General features: G+C 43.9%; 1 protein-coding gene across 1 annotated transcript in view; it reads right to left on the bottom strand.

Annotated features, from left to right (window-relative positions):
• Window positions 1–10,715, bottom strand: part of LOC147114005 (electrogenic sodium bicarbonate cotransporter 1-like) — a 200,146-nt gene extending 189,431 nt beyond the window's left edge. The window contains exons 1-2 of the mRNA XM_085996180.1: window positions 10,438–10,715; window positions 3,205–3,365 (exon numbers count right to left, since the gene is read on the bottom strand). Coding sequence (XP_085852306.1) covers window positions 3,205–3,365; window positions 10,438–10,715 — 439 coding nt within the window. The remainder of the gene's footprint in view (window positions 1–3,204; window positions 3,366–10,437) is intronic.
• Between the last annotated feature and the right edge of the window lie 8,758 nt (window positions 10,716–19,473).

The following is a 19,473-nucleotide window of genomic DNA, read 5'->3' as shown; positions in this document are numbered from 1 at the left end:
TTTATGTTACTGGAATAGTAATCCAGAGGCCTGGACAAATGATCCGGAGACATGAGTTCAAATCCCACCATGGCAGCTGAAACTACCAGATTGTCGTAAAAACCCATCTGGTTCACTAATGTCCTTTAGGGAAGGAAATCTGCCGGCCTTACCCGGTCTGGCCTATGTGTGACTCCAGACCCACAGCAATGTGGTTGACACTGAACTGCCCTCTGAAATAGCCTAGCAAGCCACTCAGTTGTATCAAAGGGCAATTAGAGATGGGCAATAAAAGCTGGCATTGCCATCGACGCCCACATCCCGTGAATGAATTTTAAAAAGTTGGCCTAGAAATTGGCCTGAGGCGCCCAAGTGGCGCAAAGTTCACCTGGGCGCTGGAATTTGCACCGCGATCGCCGCATTAGCGATCACCGCAAATTCAGTTGAAGTGCCCCTAGAGGGAGACGGGGCGCGGCTTGAGGCGCTCCACGTCTCTCTTAGGGCGCTGAAAGTGAATTTTGCAGCGCTACATGCCGCAGCGCCACACGCTGCGGTACTGCAGGCCTCTCTCCCACTGTTAAGGGGGAGGGGCCTGCAACAGCGCGAGCCCCGATCGCGAGTGCCGGCAAAAGAGCCCGGCACCAAGGAGAAGTGCCGGGCTCTCGGGAAACAGCCGGTAATGCCGCGGGGGTGGGGGGGGGGTGCCAGGAGGCCGGGGACGGAGGTGCTGGCAGGCGGCCGCCGAAAAAGCGGCTGCCCCGCATCTCCACCTTAACTTGCGCCTCTGCCGGCGCAGCAAGGCCCCGTGAACCGGGCGCGGGTAGCGAGCGGCGCTACAGTGGCGTTCGCTACCAAATATCGCGATCGGGGCGCAAATGGGGCGCTGCGCACACCGATGACGTCATCGGTGGCGGCACAGCGCAAAAGGCTAACGCCACCATTAGCGCCCCTGCTGAATATCGCGGGAGGCGCAGCCAGTGGCGCTACAGCCACTGACTGCCTCTTTAGGCGCTAACAGGTGGCGCTACTCACCCAATTTTTCCCCCGTTATGTTAAACCTATATAAAACACTTTCCAACACTATTGTGTCCAAATCTGGGCACCACACTTTAGGAAGGATGTGAAGGCTTTGGAGTGGGTACAGAAGAGATTTACTAGAATGCTTCCAGGGATGTGGGAATAGTTACGTGGATAGACTGGAGAATCTGGGGTTATTCTCCTTGGAGCAGAGAAGGCTAAGAGGAGATTTGATAGAGGTGTTTAAAATCATGAAGGATTTAGATAGAGTAAATGAAGAGAAACTGGTTCCAGTGGCTGAAGGGTTGATAATGAGAGGGCTCAGATTTAAGGTGATTGGCAAAAGAACCAGAGGCGACTTGAGGAAAAATCTTTTTTATGCAACGAGTGGTTAGGATTTGGAATTCACTGCCTGAGTGGATACAGATTCAATAATAGCCTTCTAAAGAGAATTGGATAAATACTTGAAGGAGAACAAATTGCAAGGATATGGAGAGAGAGCGGGGGAGTGGGATTAACTGGATTGCTCTTCAAAAGAGCCGCGCAGACTCGATGGGTCGAATTACCTCCTTCTGTGCTGTGCTATGATTCTAAATCAGCCGACAGAAAACCTAGAATTGAACAGCACTACATGTGGCGTCGATGCCTTTGCCCACTAGGTTCACTGCAAAAACCTAGTCTACTTTTTGTGTCATGGATCTTGTGGACTATCAGGAAAACATAATTAGAAACATTATAATATGTTCTGGTATGAGCAATCATGCAACATTTTAATCTTGAAACTTGAAATTGTACTTCAATAAAGAAAATAAAGAATACTGTTTTTCACTGTAATTAACAATCTGATAATGAAATTGTGAGTTTGTTAGCATGTTGTTAATTGAAAAGAAAAAAAGATGTTCTGCTGTATTTCATCTCCTTACTAGCCCAGAGCACTGAGGCCAATTGTAGCAACCCAACTGTTGCTCTAGCTGAGATCAGTTAGCTTAGCACTGACCAGGAATCAAGCCTGGGATGTTCTGGCCTGTATATGTTAGCGCTGCACCAGGTGTTACATTTTATCCACAAGGCTATTTTTCATATACAAGTCAACATAGAGCAGGATCTTTAACTGCAGCAGTGGAAAGGTCATCCACAGCTGAACTTGATCCTGTCCTCAAGACATGTGCAATTTCCATTAGGAAACCACTGGATAGCAGTCAGGAGGAGGAATAGTGATTAATTTTACTCTCCCATTGGGAGAGCTTGATCCAACCCAATTTAACCACCACCAGTATCTAGTTCCCAAAACTATTTAAAAGAGGAATTGTTGGAACTGTATAGGAGGATAGCATCTGAAAAACAAAAATTGGAACTCTTGATTTGAATACTATCTGGCAGCATTAACTCAATCTACACTGTAGCTGCCCTGCACTTCGGTTTCATTTCATTCTTTATCTCAGTTGCCCCTTTATTTCAGGAAGCAAAAACCAGTCTAATTTTTTGAGTTCTAATGAAGGATCCAAACCCAAAACATTAACTGATCTTTCTCTTTCAAATGTTCACTGACTTGTGATGCATTTCCAACATTGTCTATTTTTCTCCTTACTTCCCACAACAAATCCAGTTTTATTATTTTATCTATGCAGGATAAAAAAATTTCATTAAAGTGTTTTCCTTACAAAGGCCAATTATTTACTGCCTGCGAGAGATATTATGGGGGCAATTTTCATATTGCTATGCCCTGTTTACACCTAAAAATGTGGGGGCAGCAGGGCGAAAATCATGTGAGTCACAGAATTGTTGACTTATCACTGGTTGTCTGCATTTTCTGATTTTCAGGTGGACCTCAATTTAGGTGGCGGAAGTTTCCACTGGAAATAGGCATAGGCCTACTGATGATATGCAAATTGGAGTCAATTGATATTGTCAAGACTCCCAGTGCCATTTTTGTCTCTGACTGTATTGCTACAGCAAGTTCCTGCCAACAAACCACCGGCACAAGTCAGGAGGTGGCCGTTTCCAGCGATATGTAAAGGAATTCTCAGCTGCTCTCAGTAAAACACTGGAAGGATTTGGGAGACATTTTGCTTCTATTACATTGTGTTTTTTTTTGCTACTTAGACCATTTCAAAGTGCTTGTAATGGCTGTACAACATTCCGAACTCTTATGGGTGTAAATATAATTTGATGCTTAAATACTTAACGACAGCACTTATTCATATTTACCTAATATCTCTTTAAAATTGTTTGCTTCTAAATCAAGCAGAAGTGTTCCCCTTTCAATGCAGGTACGCAGCTCAAACAAACTGTGTAAAGGCAGTGTGGTAACATGGGGTTTGCTCCATCTTTCACCTCCTTCTTCTATTTTCTCCTCAAACTTTATCCACCTGTGAACGAATAACAGAATGGGCATTAGAAAATACATGATTGTTATTCACTTGAAGAACTATATATTTACACAGTAAGTTTACACATTGAGCACATGCGCTATACAACAACTTGCACTTATATAGCGCCTTTAATATAGAAAAATATTCCAGGGCACTTCACAAAGGTTTGAGGAAATGGATACTGGGCCAAAGGAGATATTAGGAGGGAGATGGGTTTTAAGGAGTGTTTTAAAAGGAGAGAAGAGTAGGGGGTTTAGTGAAGGAATTCCAGAGAGTGGGATCCACTCAGCTCAAAGCATGGCCACTAATGGTGGTACAAAGGGAGAGGAATGCCCAAGAAGCCAGACTGAGGGGCATGGAGAGTTTGTAGGGGAAGGGGTAGTAGGGCTGGAGAAGGCTAAAATGATAGGGAGGTCCAATCTATATAGGGATATAAACACAAAGATAAGAGTTTTAAATTTGAGGCACTGGGGGTTGGGAGCCAATGTTGGCCAGGAAAGCATTGGAATAATCGAGTCTGGAGGTGTCAAGGACACAGATGAGGGTTTTAGCAGGAGATGGGCTGAGGTAAATGCAGAAGCGGGTGATTTTACAGAGGTGGAAGTATGCAGTCTTGTAATGTGGAGGATATGGGTCGGAAACTCAGCTTGAGGTTAAACAAGACACAGAGGTTGTAAACAGACTGGTTTAGACTGACAGTGGCTGGTTAGGCAGATGGAGTCGATGGCAAGGATACGGATTTGTAGTGGAGGCCAAACATGATTGCTCAATCTTCCCAATATTTAGCTGGAAGAAGTTAAGGCTCATCCATGTCAGACAAGCACAGAGACATGGAGGGATCCAAGAAAGCTGGCAGAGAGGCAGAGGGGGTGTCATTAGCATACATGTGGAAGCTGACTCCAGGTCTGAAGAGGATGTTGTAAAAGGGCAGCATGCAAATGAGGAAGAGGCAATGCAACAAAGGTTCACTAGATTGATTCCTGGGATAAGAGGATTGTCCTATGAGGAGAGATTGAGTAGAATGGGCCAATACTCACTGGAGTTCAGAAGAATGAGAGGTGATCTCATTGAAACCTAAGATTCTGAGAAGGCTTGACAGGGTAGATACCGAGAGCCTGTTTCCTCTGACTGGGGAGTCGAGAACCAAGGGCCATAGTTTCAGGATAAGGGGGCAACCATTTTGGACTGAGATGAGGAGAAATTTCTTCACTCAAAGGGTTGTGAACCTTTGGAATTCTCTACCCCAGAGGGTTGTGGACGCTCAGTCATTGAGTATATTCAAAGCTGAGATCGATAAATTTTTGGACTCGAAGGAAATCAAGGGATATGGGGATCAGGTGGGAAAGTGGAGTGGAGGCTGAAGATCAGCCATGATCTTATTGAATGGCAGAGCAGGCTTGAAGGCCGTTTGGCCTACTCCTGCTCCTATTTCTTACGTTCTTAGGAGGCAGCTACAGGTAGATCCTTAGGAGTGTCCCAAGGAATCAGTGCTAGGGTTTAAAGAGAAGCTATTGGTAGAGAGGCTCTGCTTACGACCAGACAGGTAAGAGTAGAACCAAGCGAGGGCATTCCCACAAAGCTGGACAATGGAGGAGAGGCGTTGGAGGAGGAGGATATGTTGAACCATACACACTCTGCATGACAAACTGCAGATGCTTCCACCAGCAAATTCTTCCTCTTTGCTCTCCATTTACACTAAAAGCTAACCCTTATTCCTCTTTTTCATTTCAGGTGCTGAAAATGTGGATGCCCCTCTGCCAGTGAAAGAGGATGCAGCATCACTCAATCACACACTGGCACCATGCATATTTAGAGACTAGGCTCGATGAGGGGTCTTCAACTGGTGAATCACAGGCCATAAATGTGCAGGAGCTAAGCCAGGGGGTTAAGATGCCACATGTGCCAGCTCAACAGAGGGCGAGATCGCATACAAGCTCTGCTGCAGAGGACTCAAATACTGACTTTGAGGGCCCAGCCGACCGAAGAAAGCTGATGGCATATACCAAGGTATGCTCAGTGCACTGGGCGGTCTGCCAGCGAGCTTGTGCAAAAGGACACAGAGCATGGAGGACAATTCTGTCCAACATGGACCGAGCAGTCCACTCCATCAACAAGACAGTGGTGCACACAGTCTTGGAGTCTCTCCTGGTAGCTCACACTGCTGCTATCTTGGCTTTGGGGGGGTTGGTCAGTGTTGAGGGGAGCTTCCAGAGTGTCACATCACTGCACTTTGTTCTCACGCAGAGCCACAGGAGTGCTGAGGCACAGCCTCAGGAGAGTGGCCTTGGCTCCATGGGAGGGACACCGACTGTCCTCTCTCAGGATGACTGCTCCCTGTCACCTACTGCACCAGTGCTCTTATTAGTGTCATACAGTTAACTGGACCAGACTGCTCCAGCCCACACCGAGATGCTGCAGTCTGAAGCTGGGCCCTTAAGGCCCACAGCTGCTCAAGGTCGCCCACCGCAGCCATCTAAAGTGTCCTCAATGGAAACTCTGTAGCCTTCCACCTTCCAAGCTGTAGCCACTGGGGAAACACTTTGTAGGAGCACTAGGATAGGTAAACAAGCACATAAGACAGGCACTAAGGGCTTGCACAAGGATGATTCATAATTATCTCTGTTCACTGTTAGACAAAGATCGAATTGAGTTTTTTGATAAATTTGTTTTTTGTTCTGGATATGGTGTTTATATTTGTAGTGAAATGAGGGCAAGACTCACAAGGCTGGATTGAAGGAAAGCAATCGGATGGTGGTAAGGCTGTTACACTGAGGATGGGAGTGAGGGTTAAAGTGAAGAACTCCTCGATCAGCTGCTCTCAGAGCTCTGGCAGCTAGGGGCTGAAGTTGATGGTCGATGCCTCTCCTGGTGCCATTCTCGTTGCCCAGGTAAGGGCTAGTCCCTCATGATGGCAAAGTTATGCAGCAGACAATTACAAATCAGGATGCCCACCCAGGGGTGTACTGCAAAGCTCCTCTTGATTGATCCAGGCATCAGAAGCATTGCTTGAGTATGCCAATTGTTTATTCAATCGCAGTTCTTGTGACTGCATGACTCACATTGTAGCCCAGCTTTGCAGCCATGCCCAGATTTCTGTCAGGAGTCAGGGGCCATGTCTGGAGGGGACATACACCTTGTCACCCAGTAGCCAGCCTGCAATTTGATGGCCTGGTTGGAATAAAGGCAGCACAGAGGACTGGCACAGGGTGAATGAGTCATGACTGCTGTCAAGATAACGGGCACGTATTGTATGATGTGCTGCCTGTGGTCTCAAATCAGCTGCACTTTGAGGGAATGGAATCCTTTTCGGTTGATAAAGATGCCAAGCTGGTGGTGTGGAGCACAAAAGGCAATTTGAGTGCAGTCTATAGCAGCTTGCACCCTGGGAAAGCCTGCCATGCAGGTGCAACCTTGTGCTTTCTTGTCTTGTTTCGCTCTGTCCATAGGGAAGGAGATGTAGGTGTTTCTCCTGGTGAAGAGAGCCTTGGTGACCTCCCTAGTGCAGCAGTGGACTGAACTGTGATATGTCGCTGATGTTGCCTGTTGCAGCCTGAAAGGAGTCTGTGGCATAAAAGTTAAGGGGCACAGTGACCTTGACAGCCACAGACAGTGCTGTCTATGCCTAGGTGCGAGGCACAAGTTGTGGTTGCAGCAGGTGACAGCCTCCTTTGTGAAGCAAGGTGCTTCATACATTGCTCTTCAGTGAAGCTGAGGTATTAGAGCTCCGAGTACCCGTCATGGGTACGGCCTCTTGAGCAGTGTTCTCCTCCTCCCTCTCTTGTCCCAGCTACTCCCACTCTCTGCTGTCTTCCTTGCTGCTCCCCATCGTTCTCCAGCCCCAAAGGCAGCACTACCAGACCACCCATGACTGCATCAAACTGTTTATAAGGCAGCCAACAACAATGTAACACCAGCAAAATCTTAGCAGTCAAACTTAACTTTCCAGAGTCAGAAACCAGGCAAAAAAATGCCCGGAGGTTAACCAGCAGCCTAAAATGACAAACCAGCAACCGACCTTTAAGTACTGCATGATTCCTTTAAATAACGCTGGTGAAGGGTCCTTCCTGTCTCTTAATGCTCTGAGTTATTGGGCAGGTTTAGCACGTGACAGGTGCTATGGCATACCAAAATTGGAAAAGAATCCTCCAACAAGTGCAGGATCCTAATTTGAATAAGTTATTCAGAATTTTCCATAGTTCTGGCATGCACTCTGGCCTCCTACAGAGAAGGCCAATCCAATATGGTAGGTGGCGCACTTCCACCTCATATTATGCGCCCGTTTGGCACCTGAAAAATGGACATGGTGCAATCGAATTTCTAGGCCATAGTCTCTACCTAGGTGATGATGAAATACAAATGTTCCTCGCACGTGTTATAGAAATAAGGGCGGGGGCAGGTGAGAGGAGTTTAAGGGGATAGTTAGTAGTAAAGAGGAGTCTGGGGTTATCTTTGACCCCAGGATGATTCAAGAGTGGTGGATGGTTTTGGCAGAAGGTGGTTTTGGCAAAGGAGGGCAAGGCATGGTAGAGCCTGATGTGATCAGCCAGATCTAGTGATAGATGGTTAAGCCAGTTGTGTGCCAGGTATGCTCAAGTGTGCACCCCAAGAAGGTCCCAGGTTCCATCCCATTCTATACTGAGCTAACTGATGTCAGCATGGACACCAGTGGCGATGTTACAATTAGCCACAATGCTCCTAGTTTAGAGAAGAGAAAATTGCCCAGGGTTCCTGCTCTAGAATATTATCCAGCAACCCCTGTGTGGACATCAGCTAAGAACAGGACTAAACTTGGCAGTCGTCTGTACAAATCGTCTGCCAACACTCATTGTCAAGGCAAGTACATAAATATTGGCCTCAGGTGAATTAGGGGAGGGTGTGGCAAGTACTATAGCAAAGAATCAACATCTTCAGGATGGGGGAGCGGGAGAAAAAAATGTTTTAATTGTGATTTTTTTTTGCCAATTTTACATAGAAATTACAATGAGGAAACTAACCAGTCCGTGTTGGTATTGCCCCTCCACGTGAGCATTTTATTCTAGAGGCTCCTGAATGCACTGACTCATGCTGCGCCACTACTGTATTTTACAGAGCACTAAACAGCTCTCCAGTATCTCACCCAACTGTCCGTTCTTCCTATGAGTGACTGGACAGAGTGCTGGCAGGCCATTCAACCATAAAAATATTTACTGTGCAAATTAGTTGACTTTTTTTAAACATATGAATAAATGTGTGTGGTAGCTAGCATTTGACCCATTAAAAAAACTTAGATCACCTCACTAGCAGTTTATTGCTATGCATTTTTATTTCAATAACACTTGTAACAGGCACTCACTTCGCTTTGAATATGCAGGATATTATAGCTAAACCTAATCATTTTCTCACCTGATGTATAAATATGGTCACTTTCTGGCAGGAGTCCGTGGTTAGTGATCGAGAGCAGGAATCTTGGCTAATTTTTTCCTTCTCAGTTAAGGACTCAGAGGGCAGTTGGGGGCACCTATTGCTGCCCCCAACTGAGATCAGCTAATTTAACGTACAGTACAACAGGAATCAAACCTGGGACCTTCCTGGTTTGTATGCCTCAGTACCACGCCAGATGGTGCATTCACTCAATGTGCCATCGATAATGCCTTCTGCATTCACATTGTTCATAAGCTTTTTACCACTATAGTTGAGGTTCCGGGAAGTCAATGCATTACGAAAGACCCACTAGACTAGCTTTACTGCTGAAATAGGGTTATGCAGGACTTTACAAAAAAAAGCCCCATAAAAGAATATTAGAAATAAGTGATTAAAAAGATGAGGCTTCCATTATCTAATGGGTAAAGGCACACTGTCTGCTGCAGTACTAAGCCAAACAGAAGATGCTATGGTTGATTCCTGGTGTATGCAGAGTTATCAGCCAAGATAGCAGCTGAAGCACTACAGTTTGTTTCAGTGCCCCTGGACCAGGGAGAGGAAATATCAGCCAGGTGAGGATAGGATCAGGCTAGGCTGTGACAGTCAAGTAGCCTACAGACACATGCTGCCTGGGCTCTAGAAAGAAGCAGCCCAGTACTGGAGGGTGGCCGGTGCCTATGGAGCTATACCACAACTAGAGTCAGCAGGTAAGAAAAATTGGGGAAAAGACCCAGATAAAACTAGGGATAATTACTCACCATTCATAATAATTACTCTTGGATTTACCTTCTCCTTTAACAATTAGAGGTGTAATTTTGATCTTTCTAACATCATTTATCTAAAAAAACTGAACTGGGACAGAAAAAGCATTATCATAGTACATGGCTTTCTGTAAGACTCCTCAGAGATAAGCCTGCACTAATCATATAATTAAAGATCCTTTGAGTTCAAAATCTATTTATTTCTTTCCTTAAAATCTGTGGCACCCTTAATTTAGTTTAAGCTAATTAAGCTGTTATGCTAATACAAATGTGTAGAAGAGTTTTCAAATGATACAGCTGATCAAGTTCAATCTCTTAGTATTGGTTTAAATACAGATTAACATGGGCTGTCCTGAAGGCTCAGCAAGTTCAACCAGTGAGCATCTGAGCTGTACAGACCTACAAGATTCCATATTCTATCAGTTGATATATGTACCTTTGTGTTAAGGAGAGGAAAATCAGCCGCAGTTCCGTCTCCTGATCACTATTGTGTGATCCTTTCTGAAAGCGTAAATGTATGGGGGTGACGTGAGAACAAGATTGAGTTCAGCTGTGAAGCACCTATGGTTCAATTGTCTGTCAAGGCACACACACATGAATAATGACCAGTTGGATAAGATACCAGATGGTACCACCAAAGAGTCAATGGCTTCAGATGAGGGGGAAGAAAATGCAGACACAAATTGCCAGGAAAAAAAGCCTCATTACAAGATAGAAAGGATTTTTCCAAGCACTGCAATAAGTAGCAAAGGAACTAATGAGAAAATAAATATTTTAAAAAGTCATTTTAAGGTATTTACTTACATATTTTCTTTGAATTCTGTACCAAAATATTGTTGCATGTATTTATACATTTTTTTAATGAAATTCCAAATATATTGCAAGATAAATAAATAAATGACTCTTACCTTGCTGTTTCCTTCCATTGTAATTCTTTCTCATTGACAGGAAAAAGTTCATCCAATTCAGTGAAAAGCAGAGGGACTTTGGGTTCCTCCTCTTCATCCAATATGAAGCAGATTCTCTCAGTAGCAGGTGAAATACTTGTCGTAAATATACTTCTATTTACTGCTTGAGAGATTATATGAGAATTACGGCAATGCTGTTCTGTTTTGCATCCACAATCATTGGGTGCTTCATCAGTCTTATTATTCGAGAGCAGCTCTTTTTTCTCTTCAGGTGTCATTACTCATTTGGCAAAGCGCACACTGGATCTGAAATTACTTGTTTCTGTAGCAAATGTGAAACACGACTGAAGTGCTGTCCCTTAAATGCAGTGACTTACTGATTCTCACTATCCACCAAAATTACTGAATACAATCCTGACAACATTGGAGCTTTACCGGTATCTAGCCAGTTCCGTCTTGACTGATGCAGCTTTTGTTACTGAAGTATGATGTACTATTCCAAAAACAACAGCTCTCTCTTCCTGGGCCCCTGAATTCTGCAAAACACCAAACAAACATGGTCACTAGATATTCATGTCATAAACCATGTTCCTTATTATTTATTTTTGTATAGCAGATGAACATATTTTCAGATATAATATTTGTAAAACAACATTTGCTGATGAGACTGAGAGGTTACAATTTTGACTGCATGTATGAAGTTAATTTAACAATCTTCTCTCTCTATAGGTTCCCTACAGGACCTTCCTACATGGCTATTCTCCATGTGTCAGCATGCACAATCACTGCATGCAAACTATTTGACCATGGGGGAAGAGAATTACAGCTGAGCTTAACCCTGTCCTAATGTCCCACCCAAAGTCCCCACAAGTGCATTTTCCAGTAGAGATTACCAGATAGTGATTAGGAACGGAAATCTTGGCTGCCTTTTCCCCTTCCCAAACATACCACCGAGGCTAATTGCAGCATCCCGACTGCATCCTCAGCTGAGATCAGCTAATGCATTATCAGCATAACTGAATGTGGACCCTCCAAGTCTGTATGGCTGAGTTCCAGACCAAGCAATTTAGTAAGGAATTGACCTATCTCCAGTATGCTTATAACCAAAGTAAGCTTCTTGGCATTTTTTTTTAAGTTGCATTAGTAATCTAGTAATTTTTTTCAGATGTATACATCAGTTTCATTGTTTAAAAAGTAGTGCCTACCAATAATAAAAGAGGAATCATTCTACAATTTGCACATTCGGTACAATTAGCTTTACATTGATTAAAAATTAATATTCCTTCAACACGAAAGTGACATTAGCCAGAGTCCAATAAAATGATTACACAGAGAAGTGCATAACAAAGTTTTTGTCTATGTCTTCCAGAAATTTCTACAAACAAGCAGCTATGTTTACAGTGTAAATAGTATAATGTATACAAAATCAACTTTCACCATACACAGTATTATTGTAAAAACAGCATTGTAACATAGCACAACACTTGCCTGGATGAGTGCAGCTCCAACAACACTCAAGAAGCTCGAACACCATCCAGGACAAACATAGAAACATAGAAGATAGGAGCAGGAGTAGGCCATACGGCCCCTCGAGCTTGTTCCACCATTTAATGAGATCATGGCTGATCATCCAAATTCAGTACCCTGTCCCTGCTTTCTCCACATATCCCTTGATCCCTTTAGCCTTAAGAAATATATCTAACTCCTTCTTGAATATATTAATAAGTTGGCCTCAACTGCCTTCTGTGGTAGAGAATTCCACAGGTTCACCACTCTCTGGGTGAAGAAATTCCTCCTCATCTCAGTCCTAAATGGCTTACCACTTATCCTTAGACTGTGACCCCTGGTTCTACACTCACCCGCCATCGGGAACATCCTTCCTGCATCTGGTCTGTCTAGTCCTGTTAGAATTTTATAAGTTTCAATGAGATCCCCTCTCATTCTTCTAAACTCTAGCGAGTATAAGCCTAATCGACCCAATCTCTCTTCATACGTCATTCCTGCCATCCCAGGTATCAGTCTGGTGAATCTTCGCTGCACTCCCTCCATGGCAAGAACATCCTTCCTCAGATAAGGCGACCAAAACTGCACACAATACTCAAGGTGTGGTCTCACCAAGGCCCTGTACAACTGCAGCAAGACATCCTTGCTCCTGTACTCGAATCCTCTTGCTATGAAGGCCAACATACCATTTGCCTTCTTAACTGCCTGCTGCACCTGCATGCTTACCTTCAGCAACTGGTGCACAAGAACATCCAGGTCTCGTTGCACTTCCCCTTTTGCCAATCTATTGCCATTCAGATAATAATCTGCCTTCCTGTTTTTGCCACCAAAGTGGATAACCTCGCATTTATCCACATTATACTGCATCTGCCATGCATCTGCCCAATCACCCAACCTGTCCAAATCATACTGGAGTTTCTCTTCATCCTCCTCACAGCACACACACCCACCCAGCTTTGTGTCATCTGCAAATTTGGAGATATTACATCTAGTTCCCTCGTCTAGATCATCTATCTATATATATATATAAAAGGATCCGTCCGGCTCTGCTATTACATCTTTTGTAATGGATTCTAGCATTTTCCCACTACTGATGTCAGGCTTACCAGTCTACAATTCCCCGTTTTCTCTCTACCACCTTTTTTAAATAGTGGGGTTACAGTAGCTACCCTCCAATCCATGGGAACTATTCCAGAGTCTATAGAATTTTGGAAGATGACCAGCAAAGCAGTCCGTTTGATTGGCACCCCATCCGCCACCTTAATTATTCACTCCCTCCACCACCGGCGTACCGTGGCTGCAGTGTGTACCATCTACAAGATGCACTGCAGCAACACGCCAAGGCTTCTTCGGCAGCACCTCCCAAACCCGCGACCTCCTTCCACCTAGAAGGACAAGGGCAGCAGGCGCATGGGAACACCATCACCTGCAAGTTCCCCTCCAAGTCACACACCATCCTGACTCTGAAGTATATCACCAATCCTTCATCGTCGCTGGGTCAAAATCCTGGAACTCCCCACCTAACAGCACTGTGGGAGTACCTTCACCACAGGGACTGCAGCGGTTCAAGGCTCACCGCCACCTTCTCAAGGGCAACTAGGGATGGGCAATAAATGCTGGCTTTGCCAGCGACGCCCAGATCCCATAAGTGAATACATTATTTTTTCAAGAACTTAGATAAGGGATCTCATCAAATAAAATATTTCTGAAAGTTCACCTGGTTTTCTCTTATGCCTCTTCTCCTGAAGCAATGGGTCATGCCTAGGTTTCTTATCCAGCCACTCTCTGATATATAACTAATAAAGTGGACATTCATGTCTGAGGCTAGACAAATGGCATTACTGTATTATTCAAGCATATAGGACATCATATCCAATGTTATCGTCAGCCAATGGCCACACATGCACTTCCAGCAGGATTTACAGGAATAGTGATCGGGAACAGGAACACTTGCTAATCTTTCCTTCTCCTCAACCCATCGTCAGGAATACCGAGGTAGATAATAGCATCAAACCAACACTGCACTGGCTAACTTGGTATCAAATCTGGGATCTTCCTGACTTATATGACTTAGTATCACACCAAACAGTGCATTTCCTTACTCCATTATCATGTAAGTTCCATAAATTCTTTTGTTTTGCTATCAATTTTCTTCCCTCTTCTACTGATGGAGCAAACTATGATGGGATGCAATTGCACCTTACCTTGCCCAAGTGGCAATCTTCATGCTTGAGTTTAGACACTGAGGGGCTGATAATGCACTCCTAGGTGCCTGTGCACAAATTAGCTGACCTCGCCAGATGAATTAAGGTCAGCAGTTTATATAATTTTCTGTTGCTCCAGGTATATCTTCCATGATTCGTTGGGAGTACCAGAGCCACATTAGTAGATACCAGTGAAGGGCTGTTGACTGCCTGTTGTGCACTGGGCAATTGTCTAGTTTGGTGACGGGGAGGGAAAGGTGGTTCTGATTCACCAGGCAGGTAGGGGCATTGGTGCCAGGAGAGAAGGGTTTCTGGATATGATTGATCAGGGAGAAAAAAGGCTGGAAGTTATCTTTGCTCTCCAGGATGATTCTAGGAATGGTGAGCAGTTTTGGAAGAGGAGAGTGTGGCCAGGTAGAGCGTGATCTAGTTCACCCAGATCTGATGATGGATTGCTACCAATTGCGTGCCTGCTCTGCTTAAGTCTTTGCATCTTAAGGGAGTGAAGATGGGAACTATATCAGAATAAAAGGCATCAAAAAGCGACAGTGAGGGACTGGTGTCACAACACCAGGAAGGGTAGATAGTGGAAGGTATAGCCAGCCGTGCAAACTTCAGTAAGAGATGAAGGGATAAATTTTAACTTTCACTGTCAGGCGGAAACTGGGAATAGCGGATCAACATCCTGTTATACACCCGTCCCAATTTTCTTTTCCATTGGCTTTACTGGAAAGAAACAATCCAGTGGGTGTATAACAGGCGGCCAATTCGCTACTGCCAGTTTTCTGTCCAGCGCGAAAGTTAAAATCTACCCCGAGATATCACAACAGTGACCCAAGTTTCAGTCAAAGCCAGTTGTAAATGAAATCATCCATAATATGGGCTTAGATGACAGGTCTTGTTCATGAGTGAACGAACATTCTGGAGTGAAATACAGAGAAGGTCGATGGTTGTTGATCCAGAGTCCAAGGGGATAGGTGTGGGAGGGTGGGATGGGAAGGAGGTTGGTGAGGTTTTCAACCAATGAGCGCGCTCAGTGGGGAGATCGGGGAGCGATCTGGGATTGCTACTTGTAAGGAAGCAGTAATGGGTGCCTCGATGGACCCTTTGGAGAGTGCCAAGGGTGTCACAGAGGGTGGCCATGAGCTTATTCAAGCCTGGGCTGATGTCCAGAGAACAAGAAGTAAAAGGAGTAGTGATGGAGTAGAAATTAAAGGTGGCATAGCTGGGTGACAGGAAAGGAAGAAGAGGGGAGAGAAAGGTCAAAGAGTGGCTAAGAGGAAAAAAGGGGAGACAGAAGTCATAGGATTGGGTTCCAAATGGAAGCCAAAAAATGCACATTAGCATAAACACAGGGAATTCAGGATACACATGCATATAGCAGAGATTAGATATTGTGGTTGCAAACAGAGGACAAGAAGGAGACAATGGGTGTAATTTACTGTGTATTAGCATCCAAAGACACATGTAATTGGGACTTAAAAGCAAATACCCAGTGTAAAATAGAAGGAAACTAGGAGGCACTGTGTTACGCACATAATTATCATACGCCTGAATTTACACCGTCAAATGATTCATGTCTCCAAACGCACCCTGGCTCGTTATAATGGCTCCGCCTCCAGGCTAAAGAGCTGTATACACAAATTTCCTGCCATTATGCCGGTATAAAACCGGTGTAAAATAGGTACACCAGAAAACAAAGTAATTTTTCTGGTGTTGTATTGCTATTTTTGAGCATTTTTTTTGTAATCCTCACTGAGAGCTGTACTGTATTTTCAGTTTCCTTGAAAGCATTTTTATGGCATCAGTACATGTCACATTAAAAATTGAAAAGCTTCAGCGATTGTATGTTCTTAATCATTATGTGCTGAAAGTGCATGAATGATTATTAGATGGCTTGAAACTTTAATTTTCATTTTTATGGAAAATAGATGTGAATTTGGTGCTTTCCTCAGGACCCGATTGAATTACGTAATTACACTAATTTCCGCATTTACACCCATTTTTATGTTTCAATGTATGTTAATGAGATTAGAATGAAATTTGGGTGTAAATAGACATCAGCAAAATGGGACCACGAATTTCATAGTAATTTCCGATGCAACTTCCCACTTACAGGAAATGTCACCCCAATATGAAAACACTCTGACATTAAAGTATATGGTCCTATGACGGGATGAAATTGACATAAGACAGCACGGAATCAGCTTGGAGTATCCAAGAACCAAGGGAGTTGGTCCACGGAACATCTATAGGGCCATAAAGAACACACAAGATGGAGAGGAGCTGGGCCAACCTAGTCCAGCAGAGGATGATAAAAGAGGTCTGAAGGGAAAATGCAGTGGAGCAGAGTCAGGGGCCATGGCAGCAAAGCACATAATTCAGCAGCATGGGAGCATAATCCAAAGCAGGATGAGAACAACTCACCCTGCATAGATTGAAAGGTCATAGAATAATCAGCACAGAAGGAGGCCATTCGGCCCATCGAGTCTGCACTGGCTCTTTCACAGAGCAATCCAGTTAATCCCACTCCCCAGCTCCTTCCCCATATCCCTGCAATTTTTTTCTCCTTCAAGTATTTATCCAATTCCCCTTTGAAGGCTACAAATGAATCTGCATCTACCACCCTATCAGGTAGTGAATTCCAAATCCCAGCACAGGGTGGCATAGTGGTTAGCACTGTTGCCTCACAGCGCCAGGGACCCGGGTTCGAATCCGGCCTCGGGTGACTGTCTGTGTGGAGTTTGCACATTCTCCCCGTGTTTGCGTGGGTTTCCTCGGATGCTCCGGTTTCCTCCCACAGTCCAAAGATGTGCAGGTTAGGTTGATTGGCTATGATAAATTGACCCTTAGTGTTAGGGGGATTAAATACGTGGGGTTACGGGGATAGGGTGGGATATGTGTTGGTGTAGGGGTTACAGGGATCGGGTGGGATATGTGTTGGTGCAGACTCGATGGGCCGAAATGGCCTCTATCTGCAGTGTGGGGTTTCTGTGATTCTGTGAGGTGTAGAAACTAAGCCCACAGGGCCAAAGCCAGCACGTGAAATAAAGGCAATGCAGCAGAGAGTGCATATATGAACTTGGAAAGTTACCCTTTATCTGTAAAATGCATTTGGAACTGAGAAACAGGCAGCTCCTCAAGTAAGGTACTTTCTCACCTAGCATTGTGAGCCTTGAATTAACTTCCAGTAGGGCACACATACAAAAAAAATTCAGACGAAAGGTCATCGACCTGAAACATTAACTGTGTTTCTCTCTCTCTCTCCACAGATGCTGCCTGACTAGTTGAGTATTTCTGATATTTTCTGATTTTATTTCCGATTTCCAGCATCCGCAATATTTTGCTTTTATTCAAAAAAATATTTGTTTTAAAATATTCTGGACTTACATCTGAATGACCATTTTCCAAACTGCATCCCTTTTTCAGATTTTTTAAAAAACTTTTTCCCTCGAACTACTGGCTTTGTAGTGCACACGTTCAAATACACTGCGCTTGCGCGAAGAGCCCGTTGCCATGGCGGAGCCCCTGCTTGTCCACACACCAGCAATGGCAAAATTAGCTGCAGAAAGGTGACATTGGAAGTTTGACAAATCTGTATATTGATATTATTAGCAAACAATTTCAAGTTTAAAAGTCGCGCTGAAAACCGAAGCTGGGTCTGAAGCATTCCACTGCTGAACTTACACTGTGACATTCCAAAGGAATTCTCCAGCTGGGCTGTTTTTATCACTCCTATGCATTTTTTTCCTGGAGCCATCAGCATTCTTTGGATCAAATTCTCAGGTGGTCAATCACTATTCTACACGGTGTTCAGACCCGACAAGTTTGGATTCGTTGTGTTCTGTAGAACTAATATTAAACTGCTTTGCAAAGTAGCTTTAGTGTTGGCTGTGCAAAATAGTATTTGGCCATCTACCCATTTACAGAGCTCAATTATTTTGAACTGTCTTTCAATTAAATAAAATGTAAGACTAAAAGAAATTTTTTAAATATATATAGTGTGTTAACAAAGAATTACTCAGACGAGCAAAAGGTGGGAAGTGGTTCTCCACAAGGATCAGTGCAGGAACCACTGTTGTTCACTATTTACATAAACAATTTGGACTTGGCATTTCAGAAGCACAATTTCTAAATTTGCACACCACCAATGTAATTAATACAGAAGTTGTAACAGTAGTTGTAATTGTAATGTAGGGCAGAGTATAAATCAGGAAATTAGAGGTACATGTAACAAGGGTAATACTGTAATCATGGGGGACAATGTTGCAAAGAATAGTGGAAGTCCAGAGGATTGGGAAATTTTTATAAAACCAGCAAAGGATGGCTAAAAAAATTATAGAGAGAGAAGATAGCTTGTGAGAGTAAGCTAGCAAGAAATATAAAAACAGACAGTAAGAGCTTCTACAGATATATAAAAAGGAAGAGAGTAGCTAAAGTAAACGCCGGTCCCCTAGAGGATGAGTCTGGGGCATTAATCATGGGAAACAGGGAAATGGCGGAGACTTTGAACAAATATTTTGTATCGGTCTTCATGGTAGAAAACACAAAGCATCCCAATAATGGATAATCAAGGGGCTATTGGGGGGGGGGGCGAACTTAAAACAATCACTATCACTAGAGAGAAAGTACTAGGCAAACTAATGGGACTAAAGGTGGACAAGTCTCCTGGACCCAATGGCCTGCATACTAGAGTCTTAAAAGAGGGACTGCAGAGGTAGTGGATGCTTTGGTAGTAATCTACCAAAATTCCCTGGATTCTGGAAAGGTCCCAGCGGACTGGAAAATCGTAAATGTAACACCCCTATTTAAGAAAGGAGGGAGACAGAAAGCAGGCAACTATCGACCAGTTAGCCTAACATCTGTCATTGGGAAAATGCTGGAGTCCATCATTAAGGAAGTGGTAGCAGGACATTTAGAAAATCATAATATAGTCAAGCAGAGTCAGCATGGTTTTATGAAAGGGAAATCATGTTTGACAAATTTGCTGGAGTTCTTTGATGATGTAATGAGTAGGGTGGATAAAGGGGAACCAGTAGATGTCGTGTATTTGGATTTCCAGAAGGCATTCGATAAGGTGCCACATAAAAGGTTACTACACAAGATAAGAGCTCACGGGGTTGGGGGTAATATATTAGCATGGATAGAGGATTGGCTAACTAACAGAAAACGGAGAGTCGGGATAAATGGGTCATTTTCAGGTTGGCAAACTGTAACTAGTGGGGTACCGCAGGGATCAGTGCTGGGGCCTCGACTATTTACAATCTATATTAATGACTTGGATGAAGAGACCAAATGTAATGTAGCCAAATTTGCTGATGATACAAAG

The sequence above is a fragment of the Somniosus microcephalus genome, chromosome 8, assembly GCF_052327205.1.
Source record: "Somniosus microcephalus isolate GS21.2 chromosome 8, FLI_Smic_1.0, whole genome shotgun sequence".
Classification (NCBI taxonomy): Eukaryota; Metazoa; Chordata; class Chondrichthyes; order Squaliformes; family Somniosidae; genus Somniosus; species Somniosus microcephalus.
Note: the sequence above shows the minus strand (reverse complement) of the source record. Positions and strands in the feature narration are given on the sequence as shown.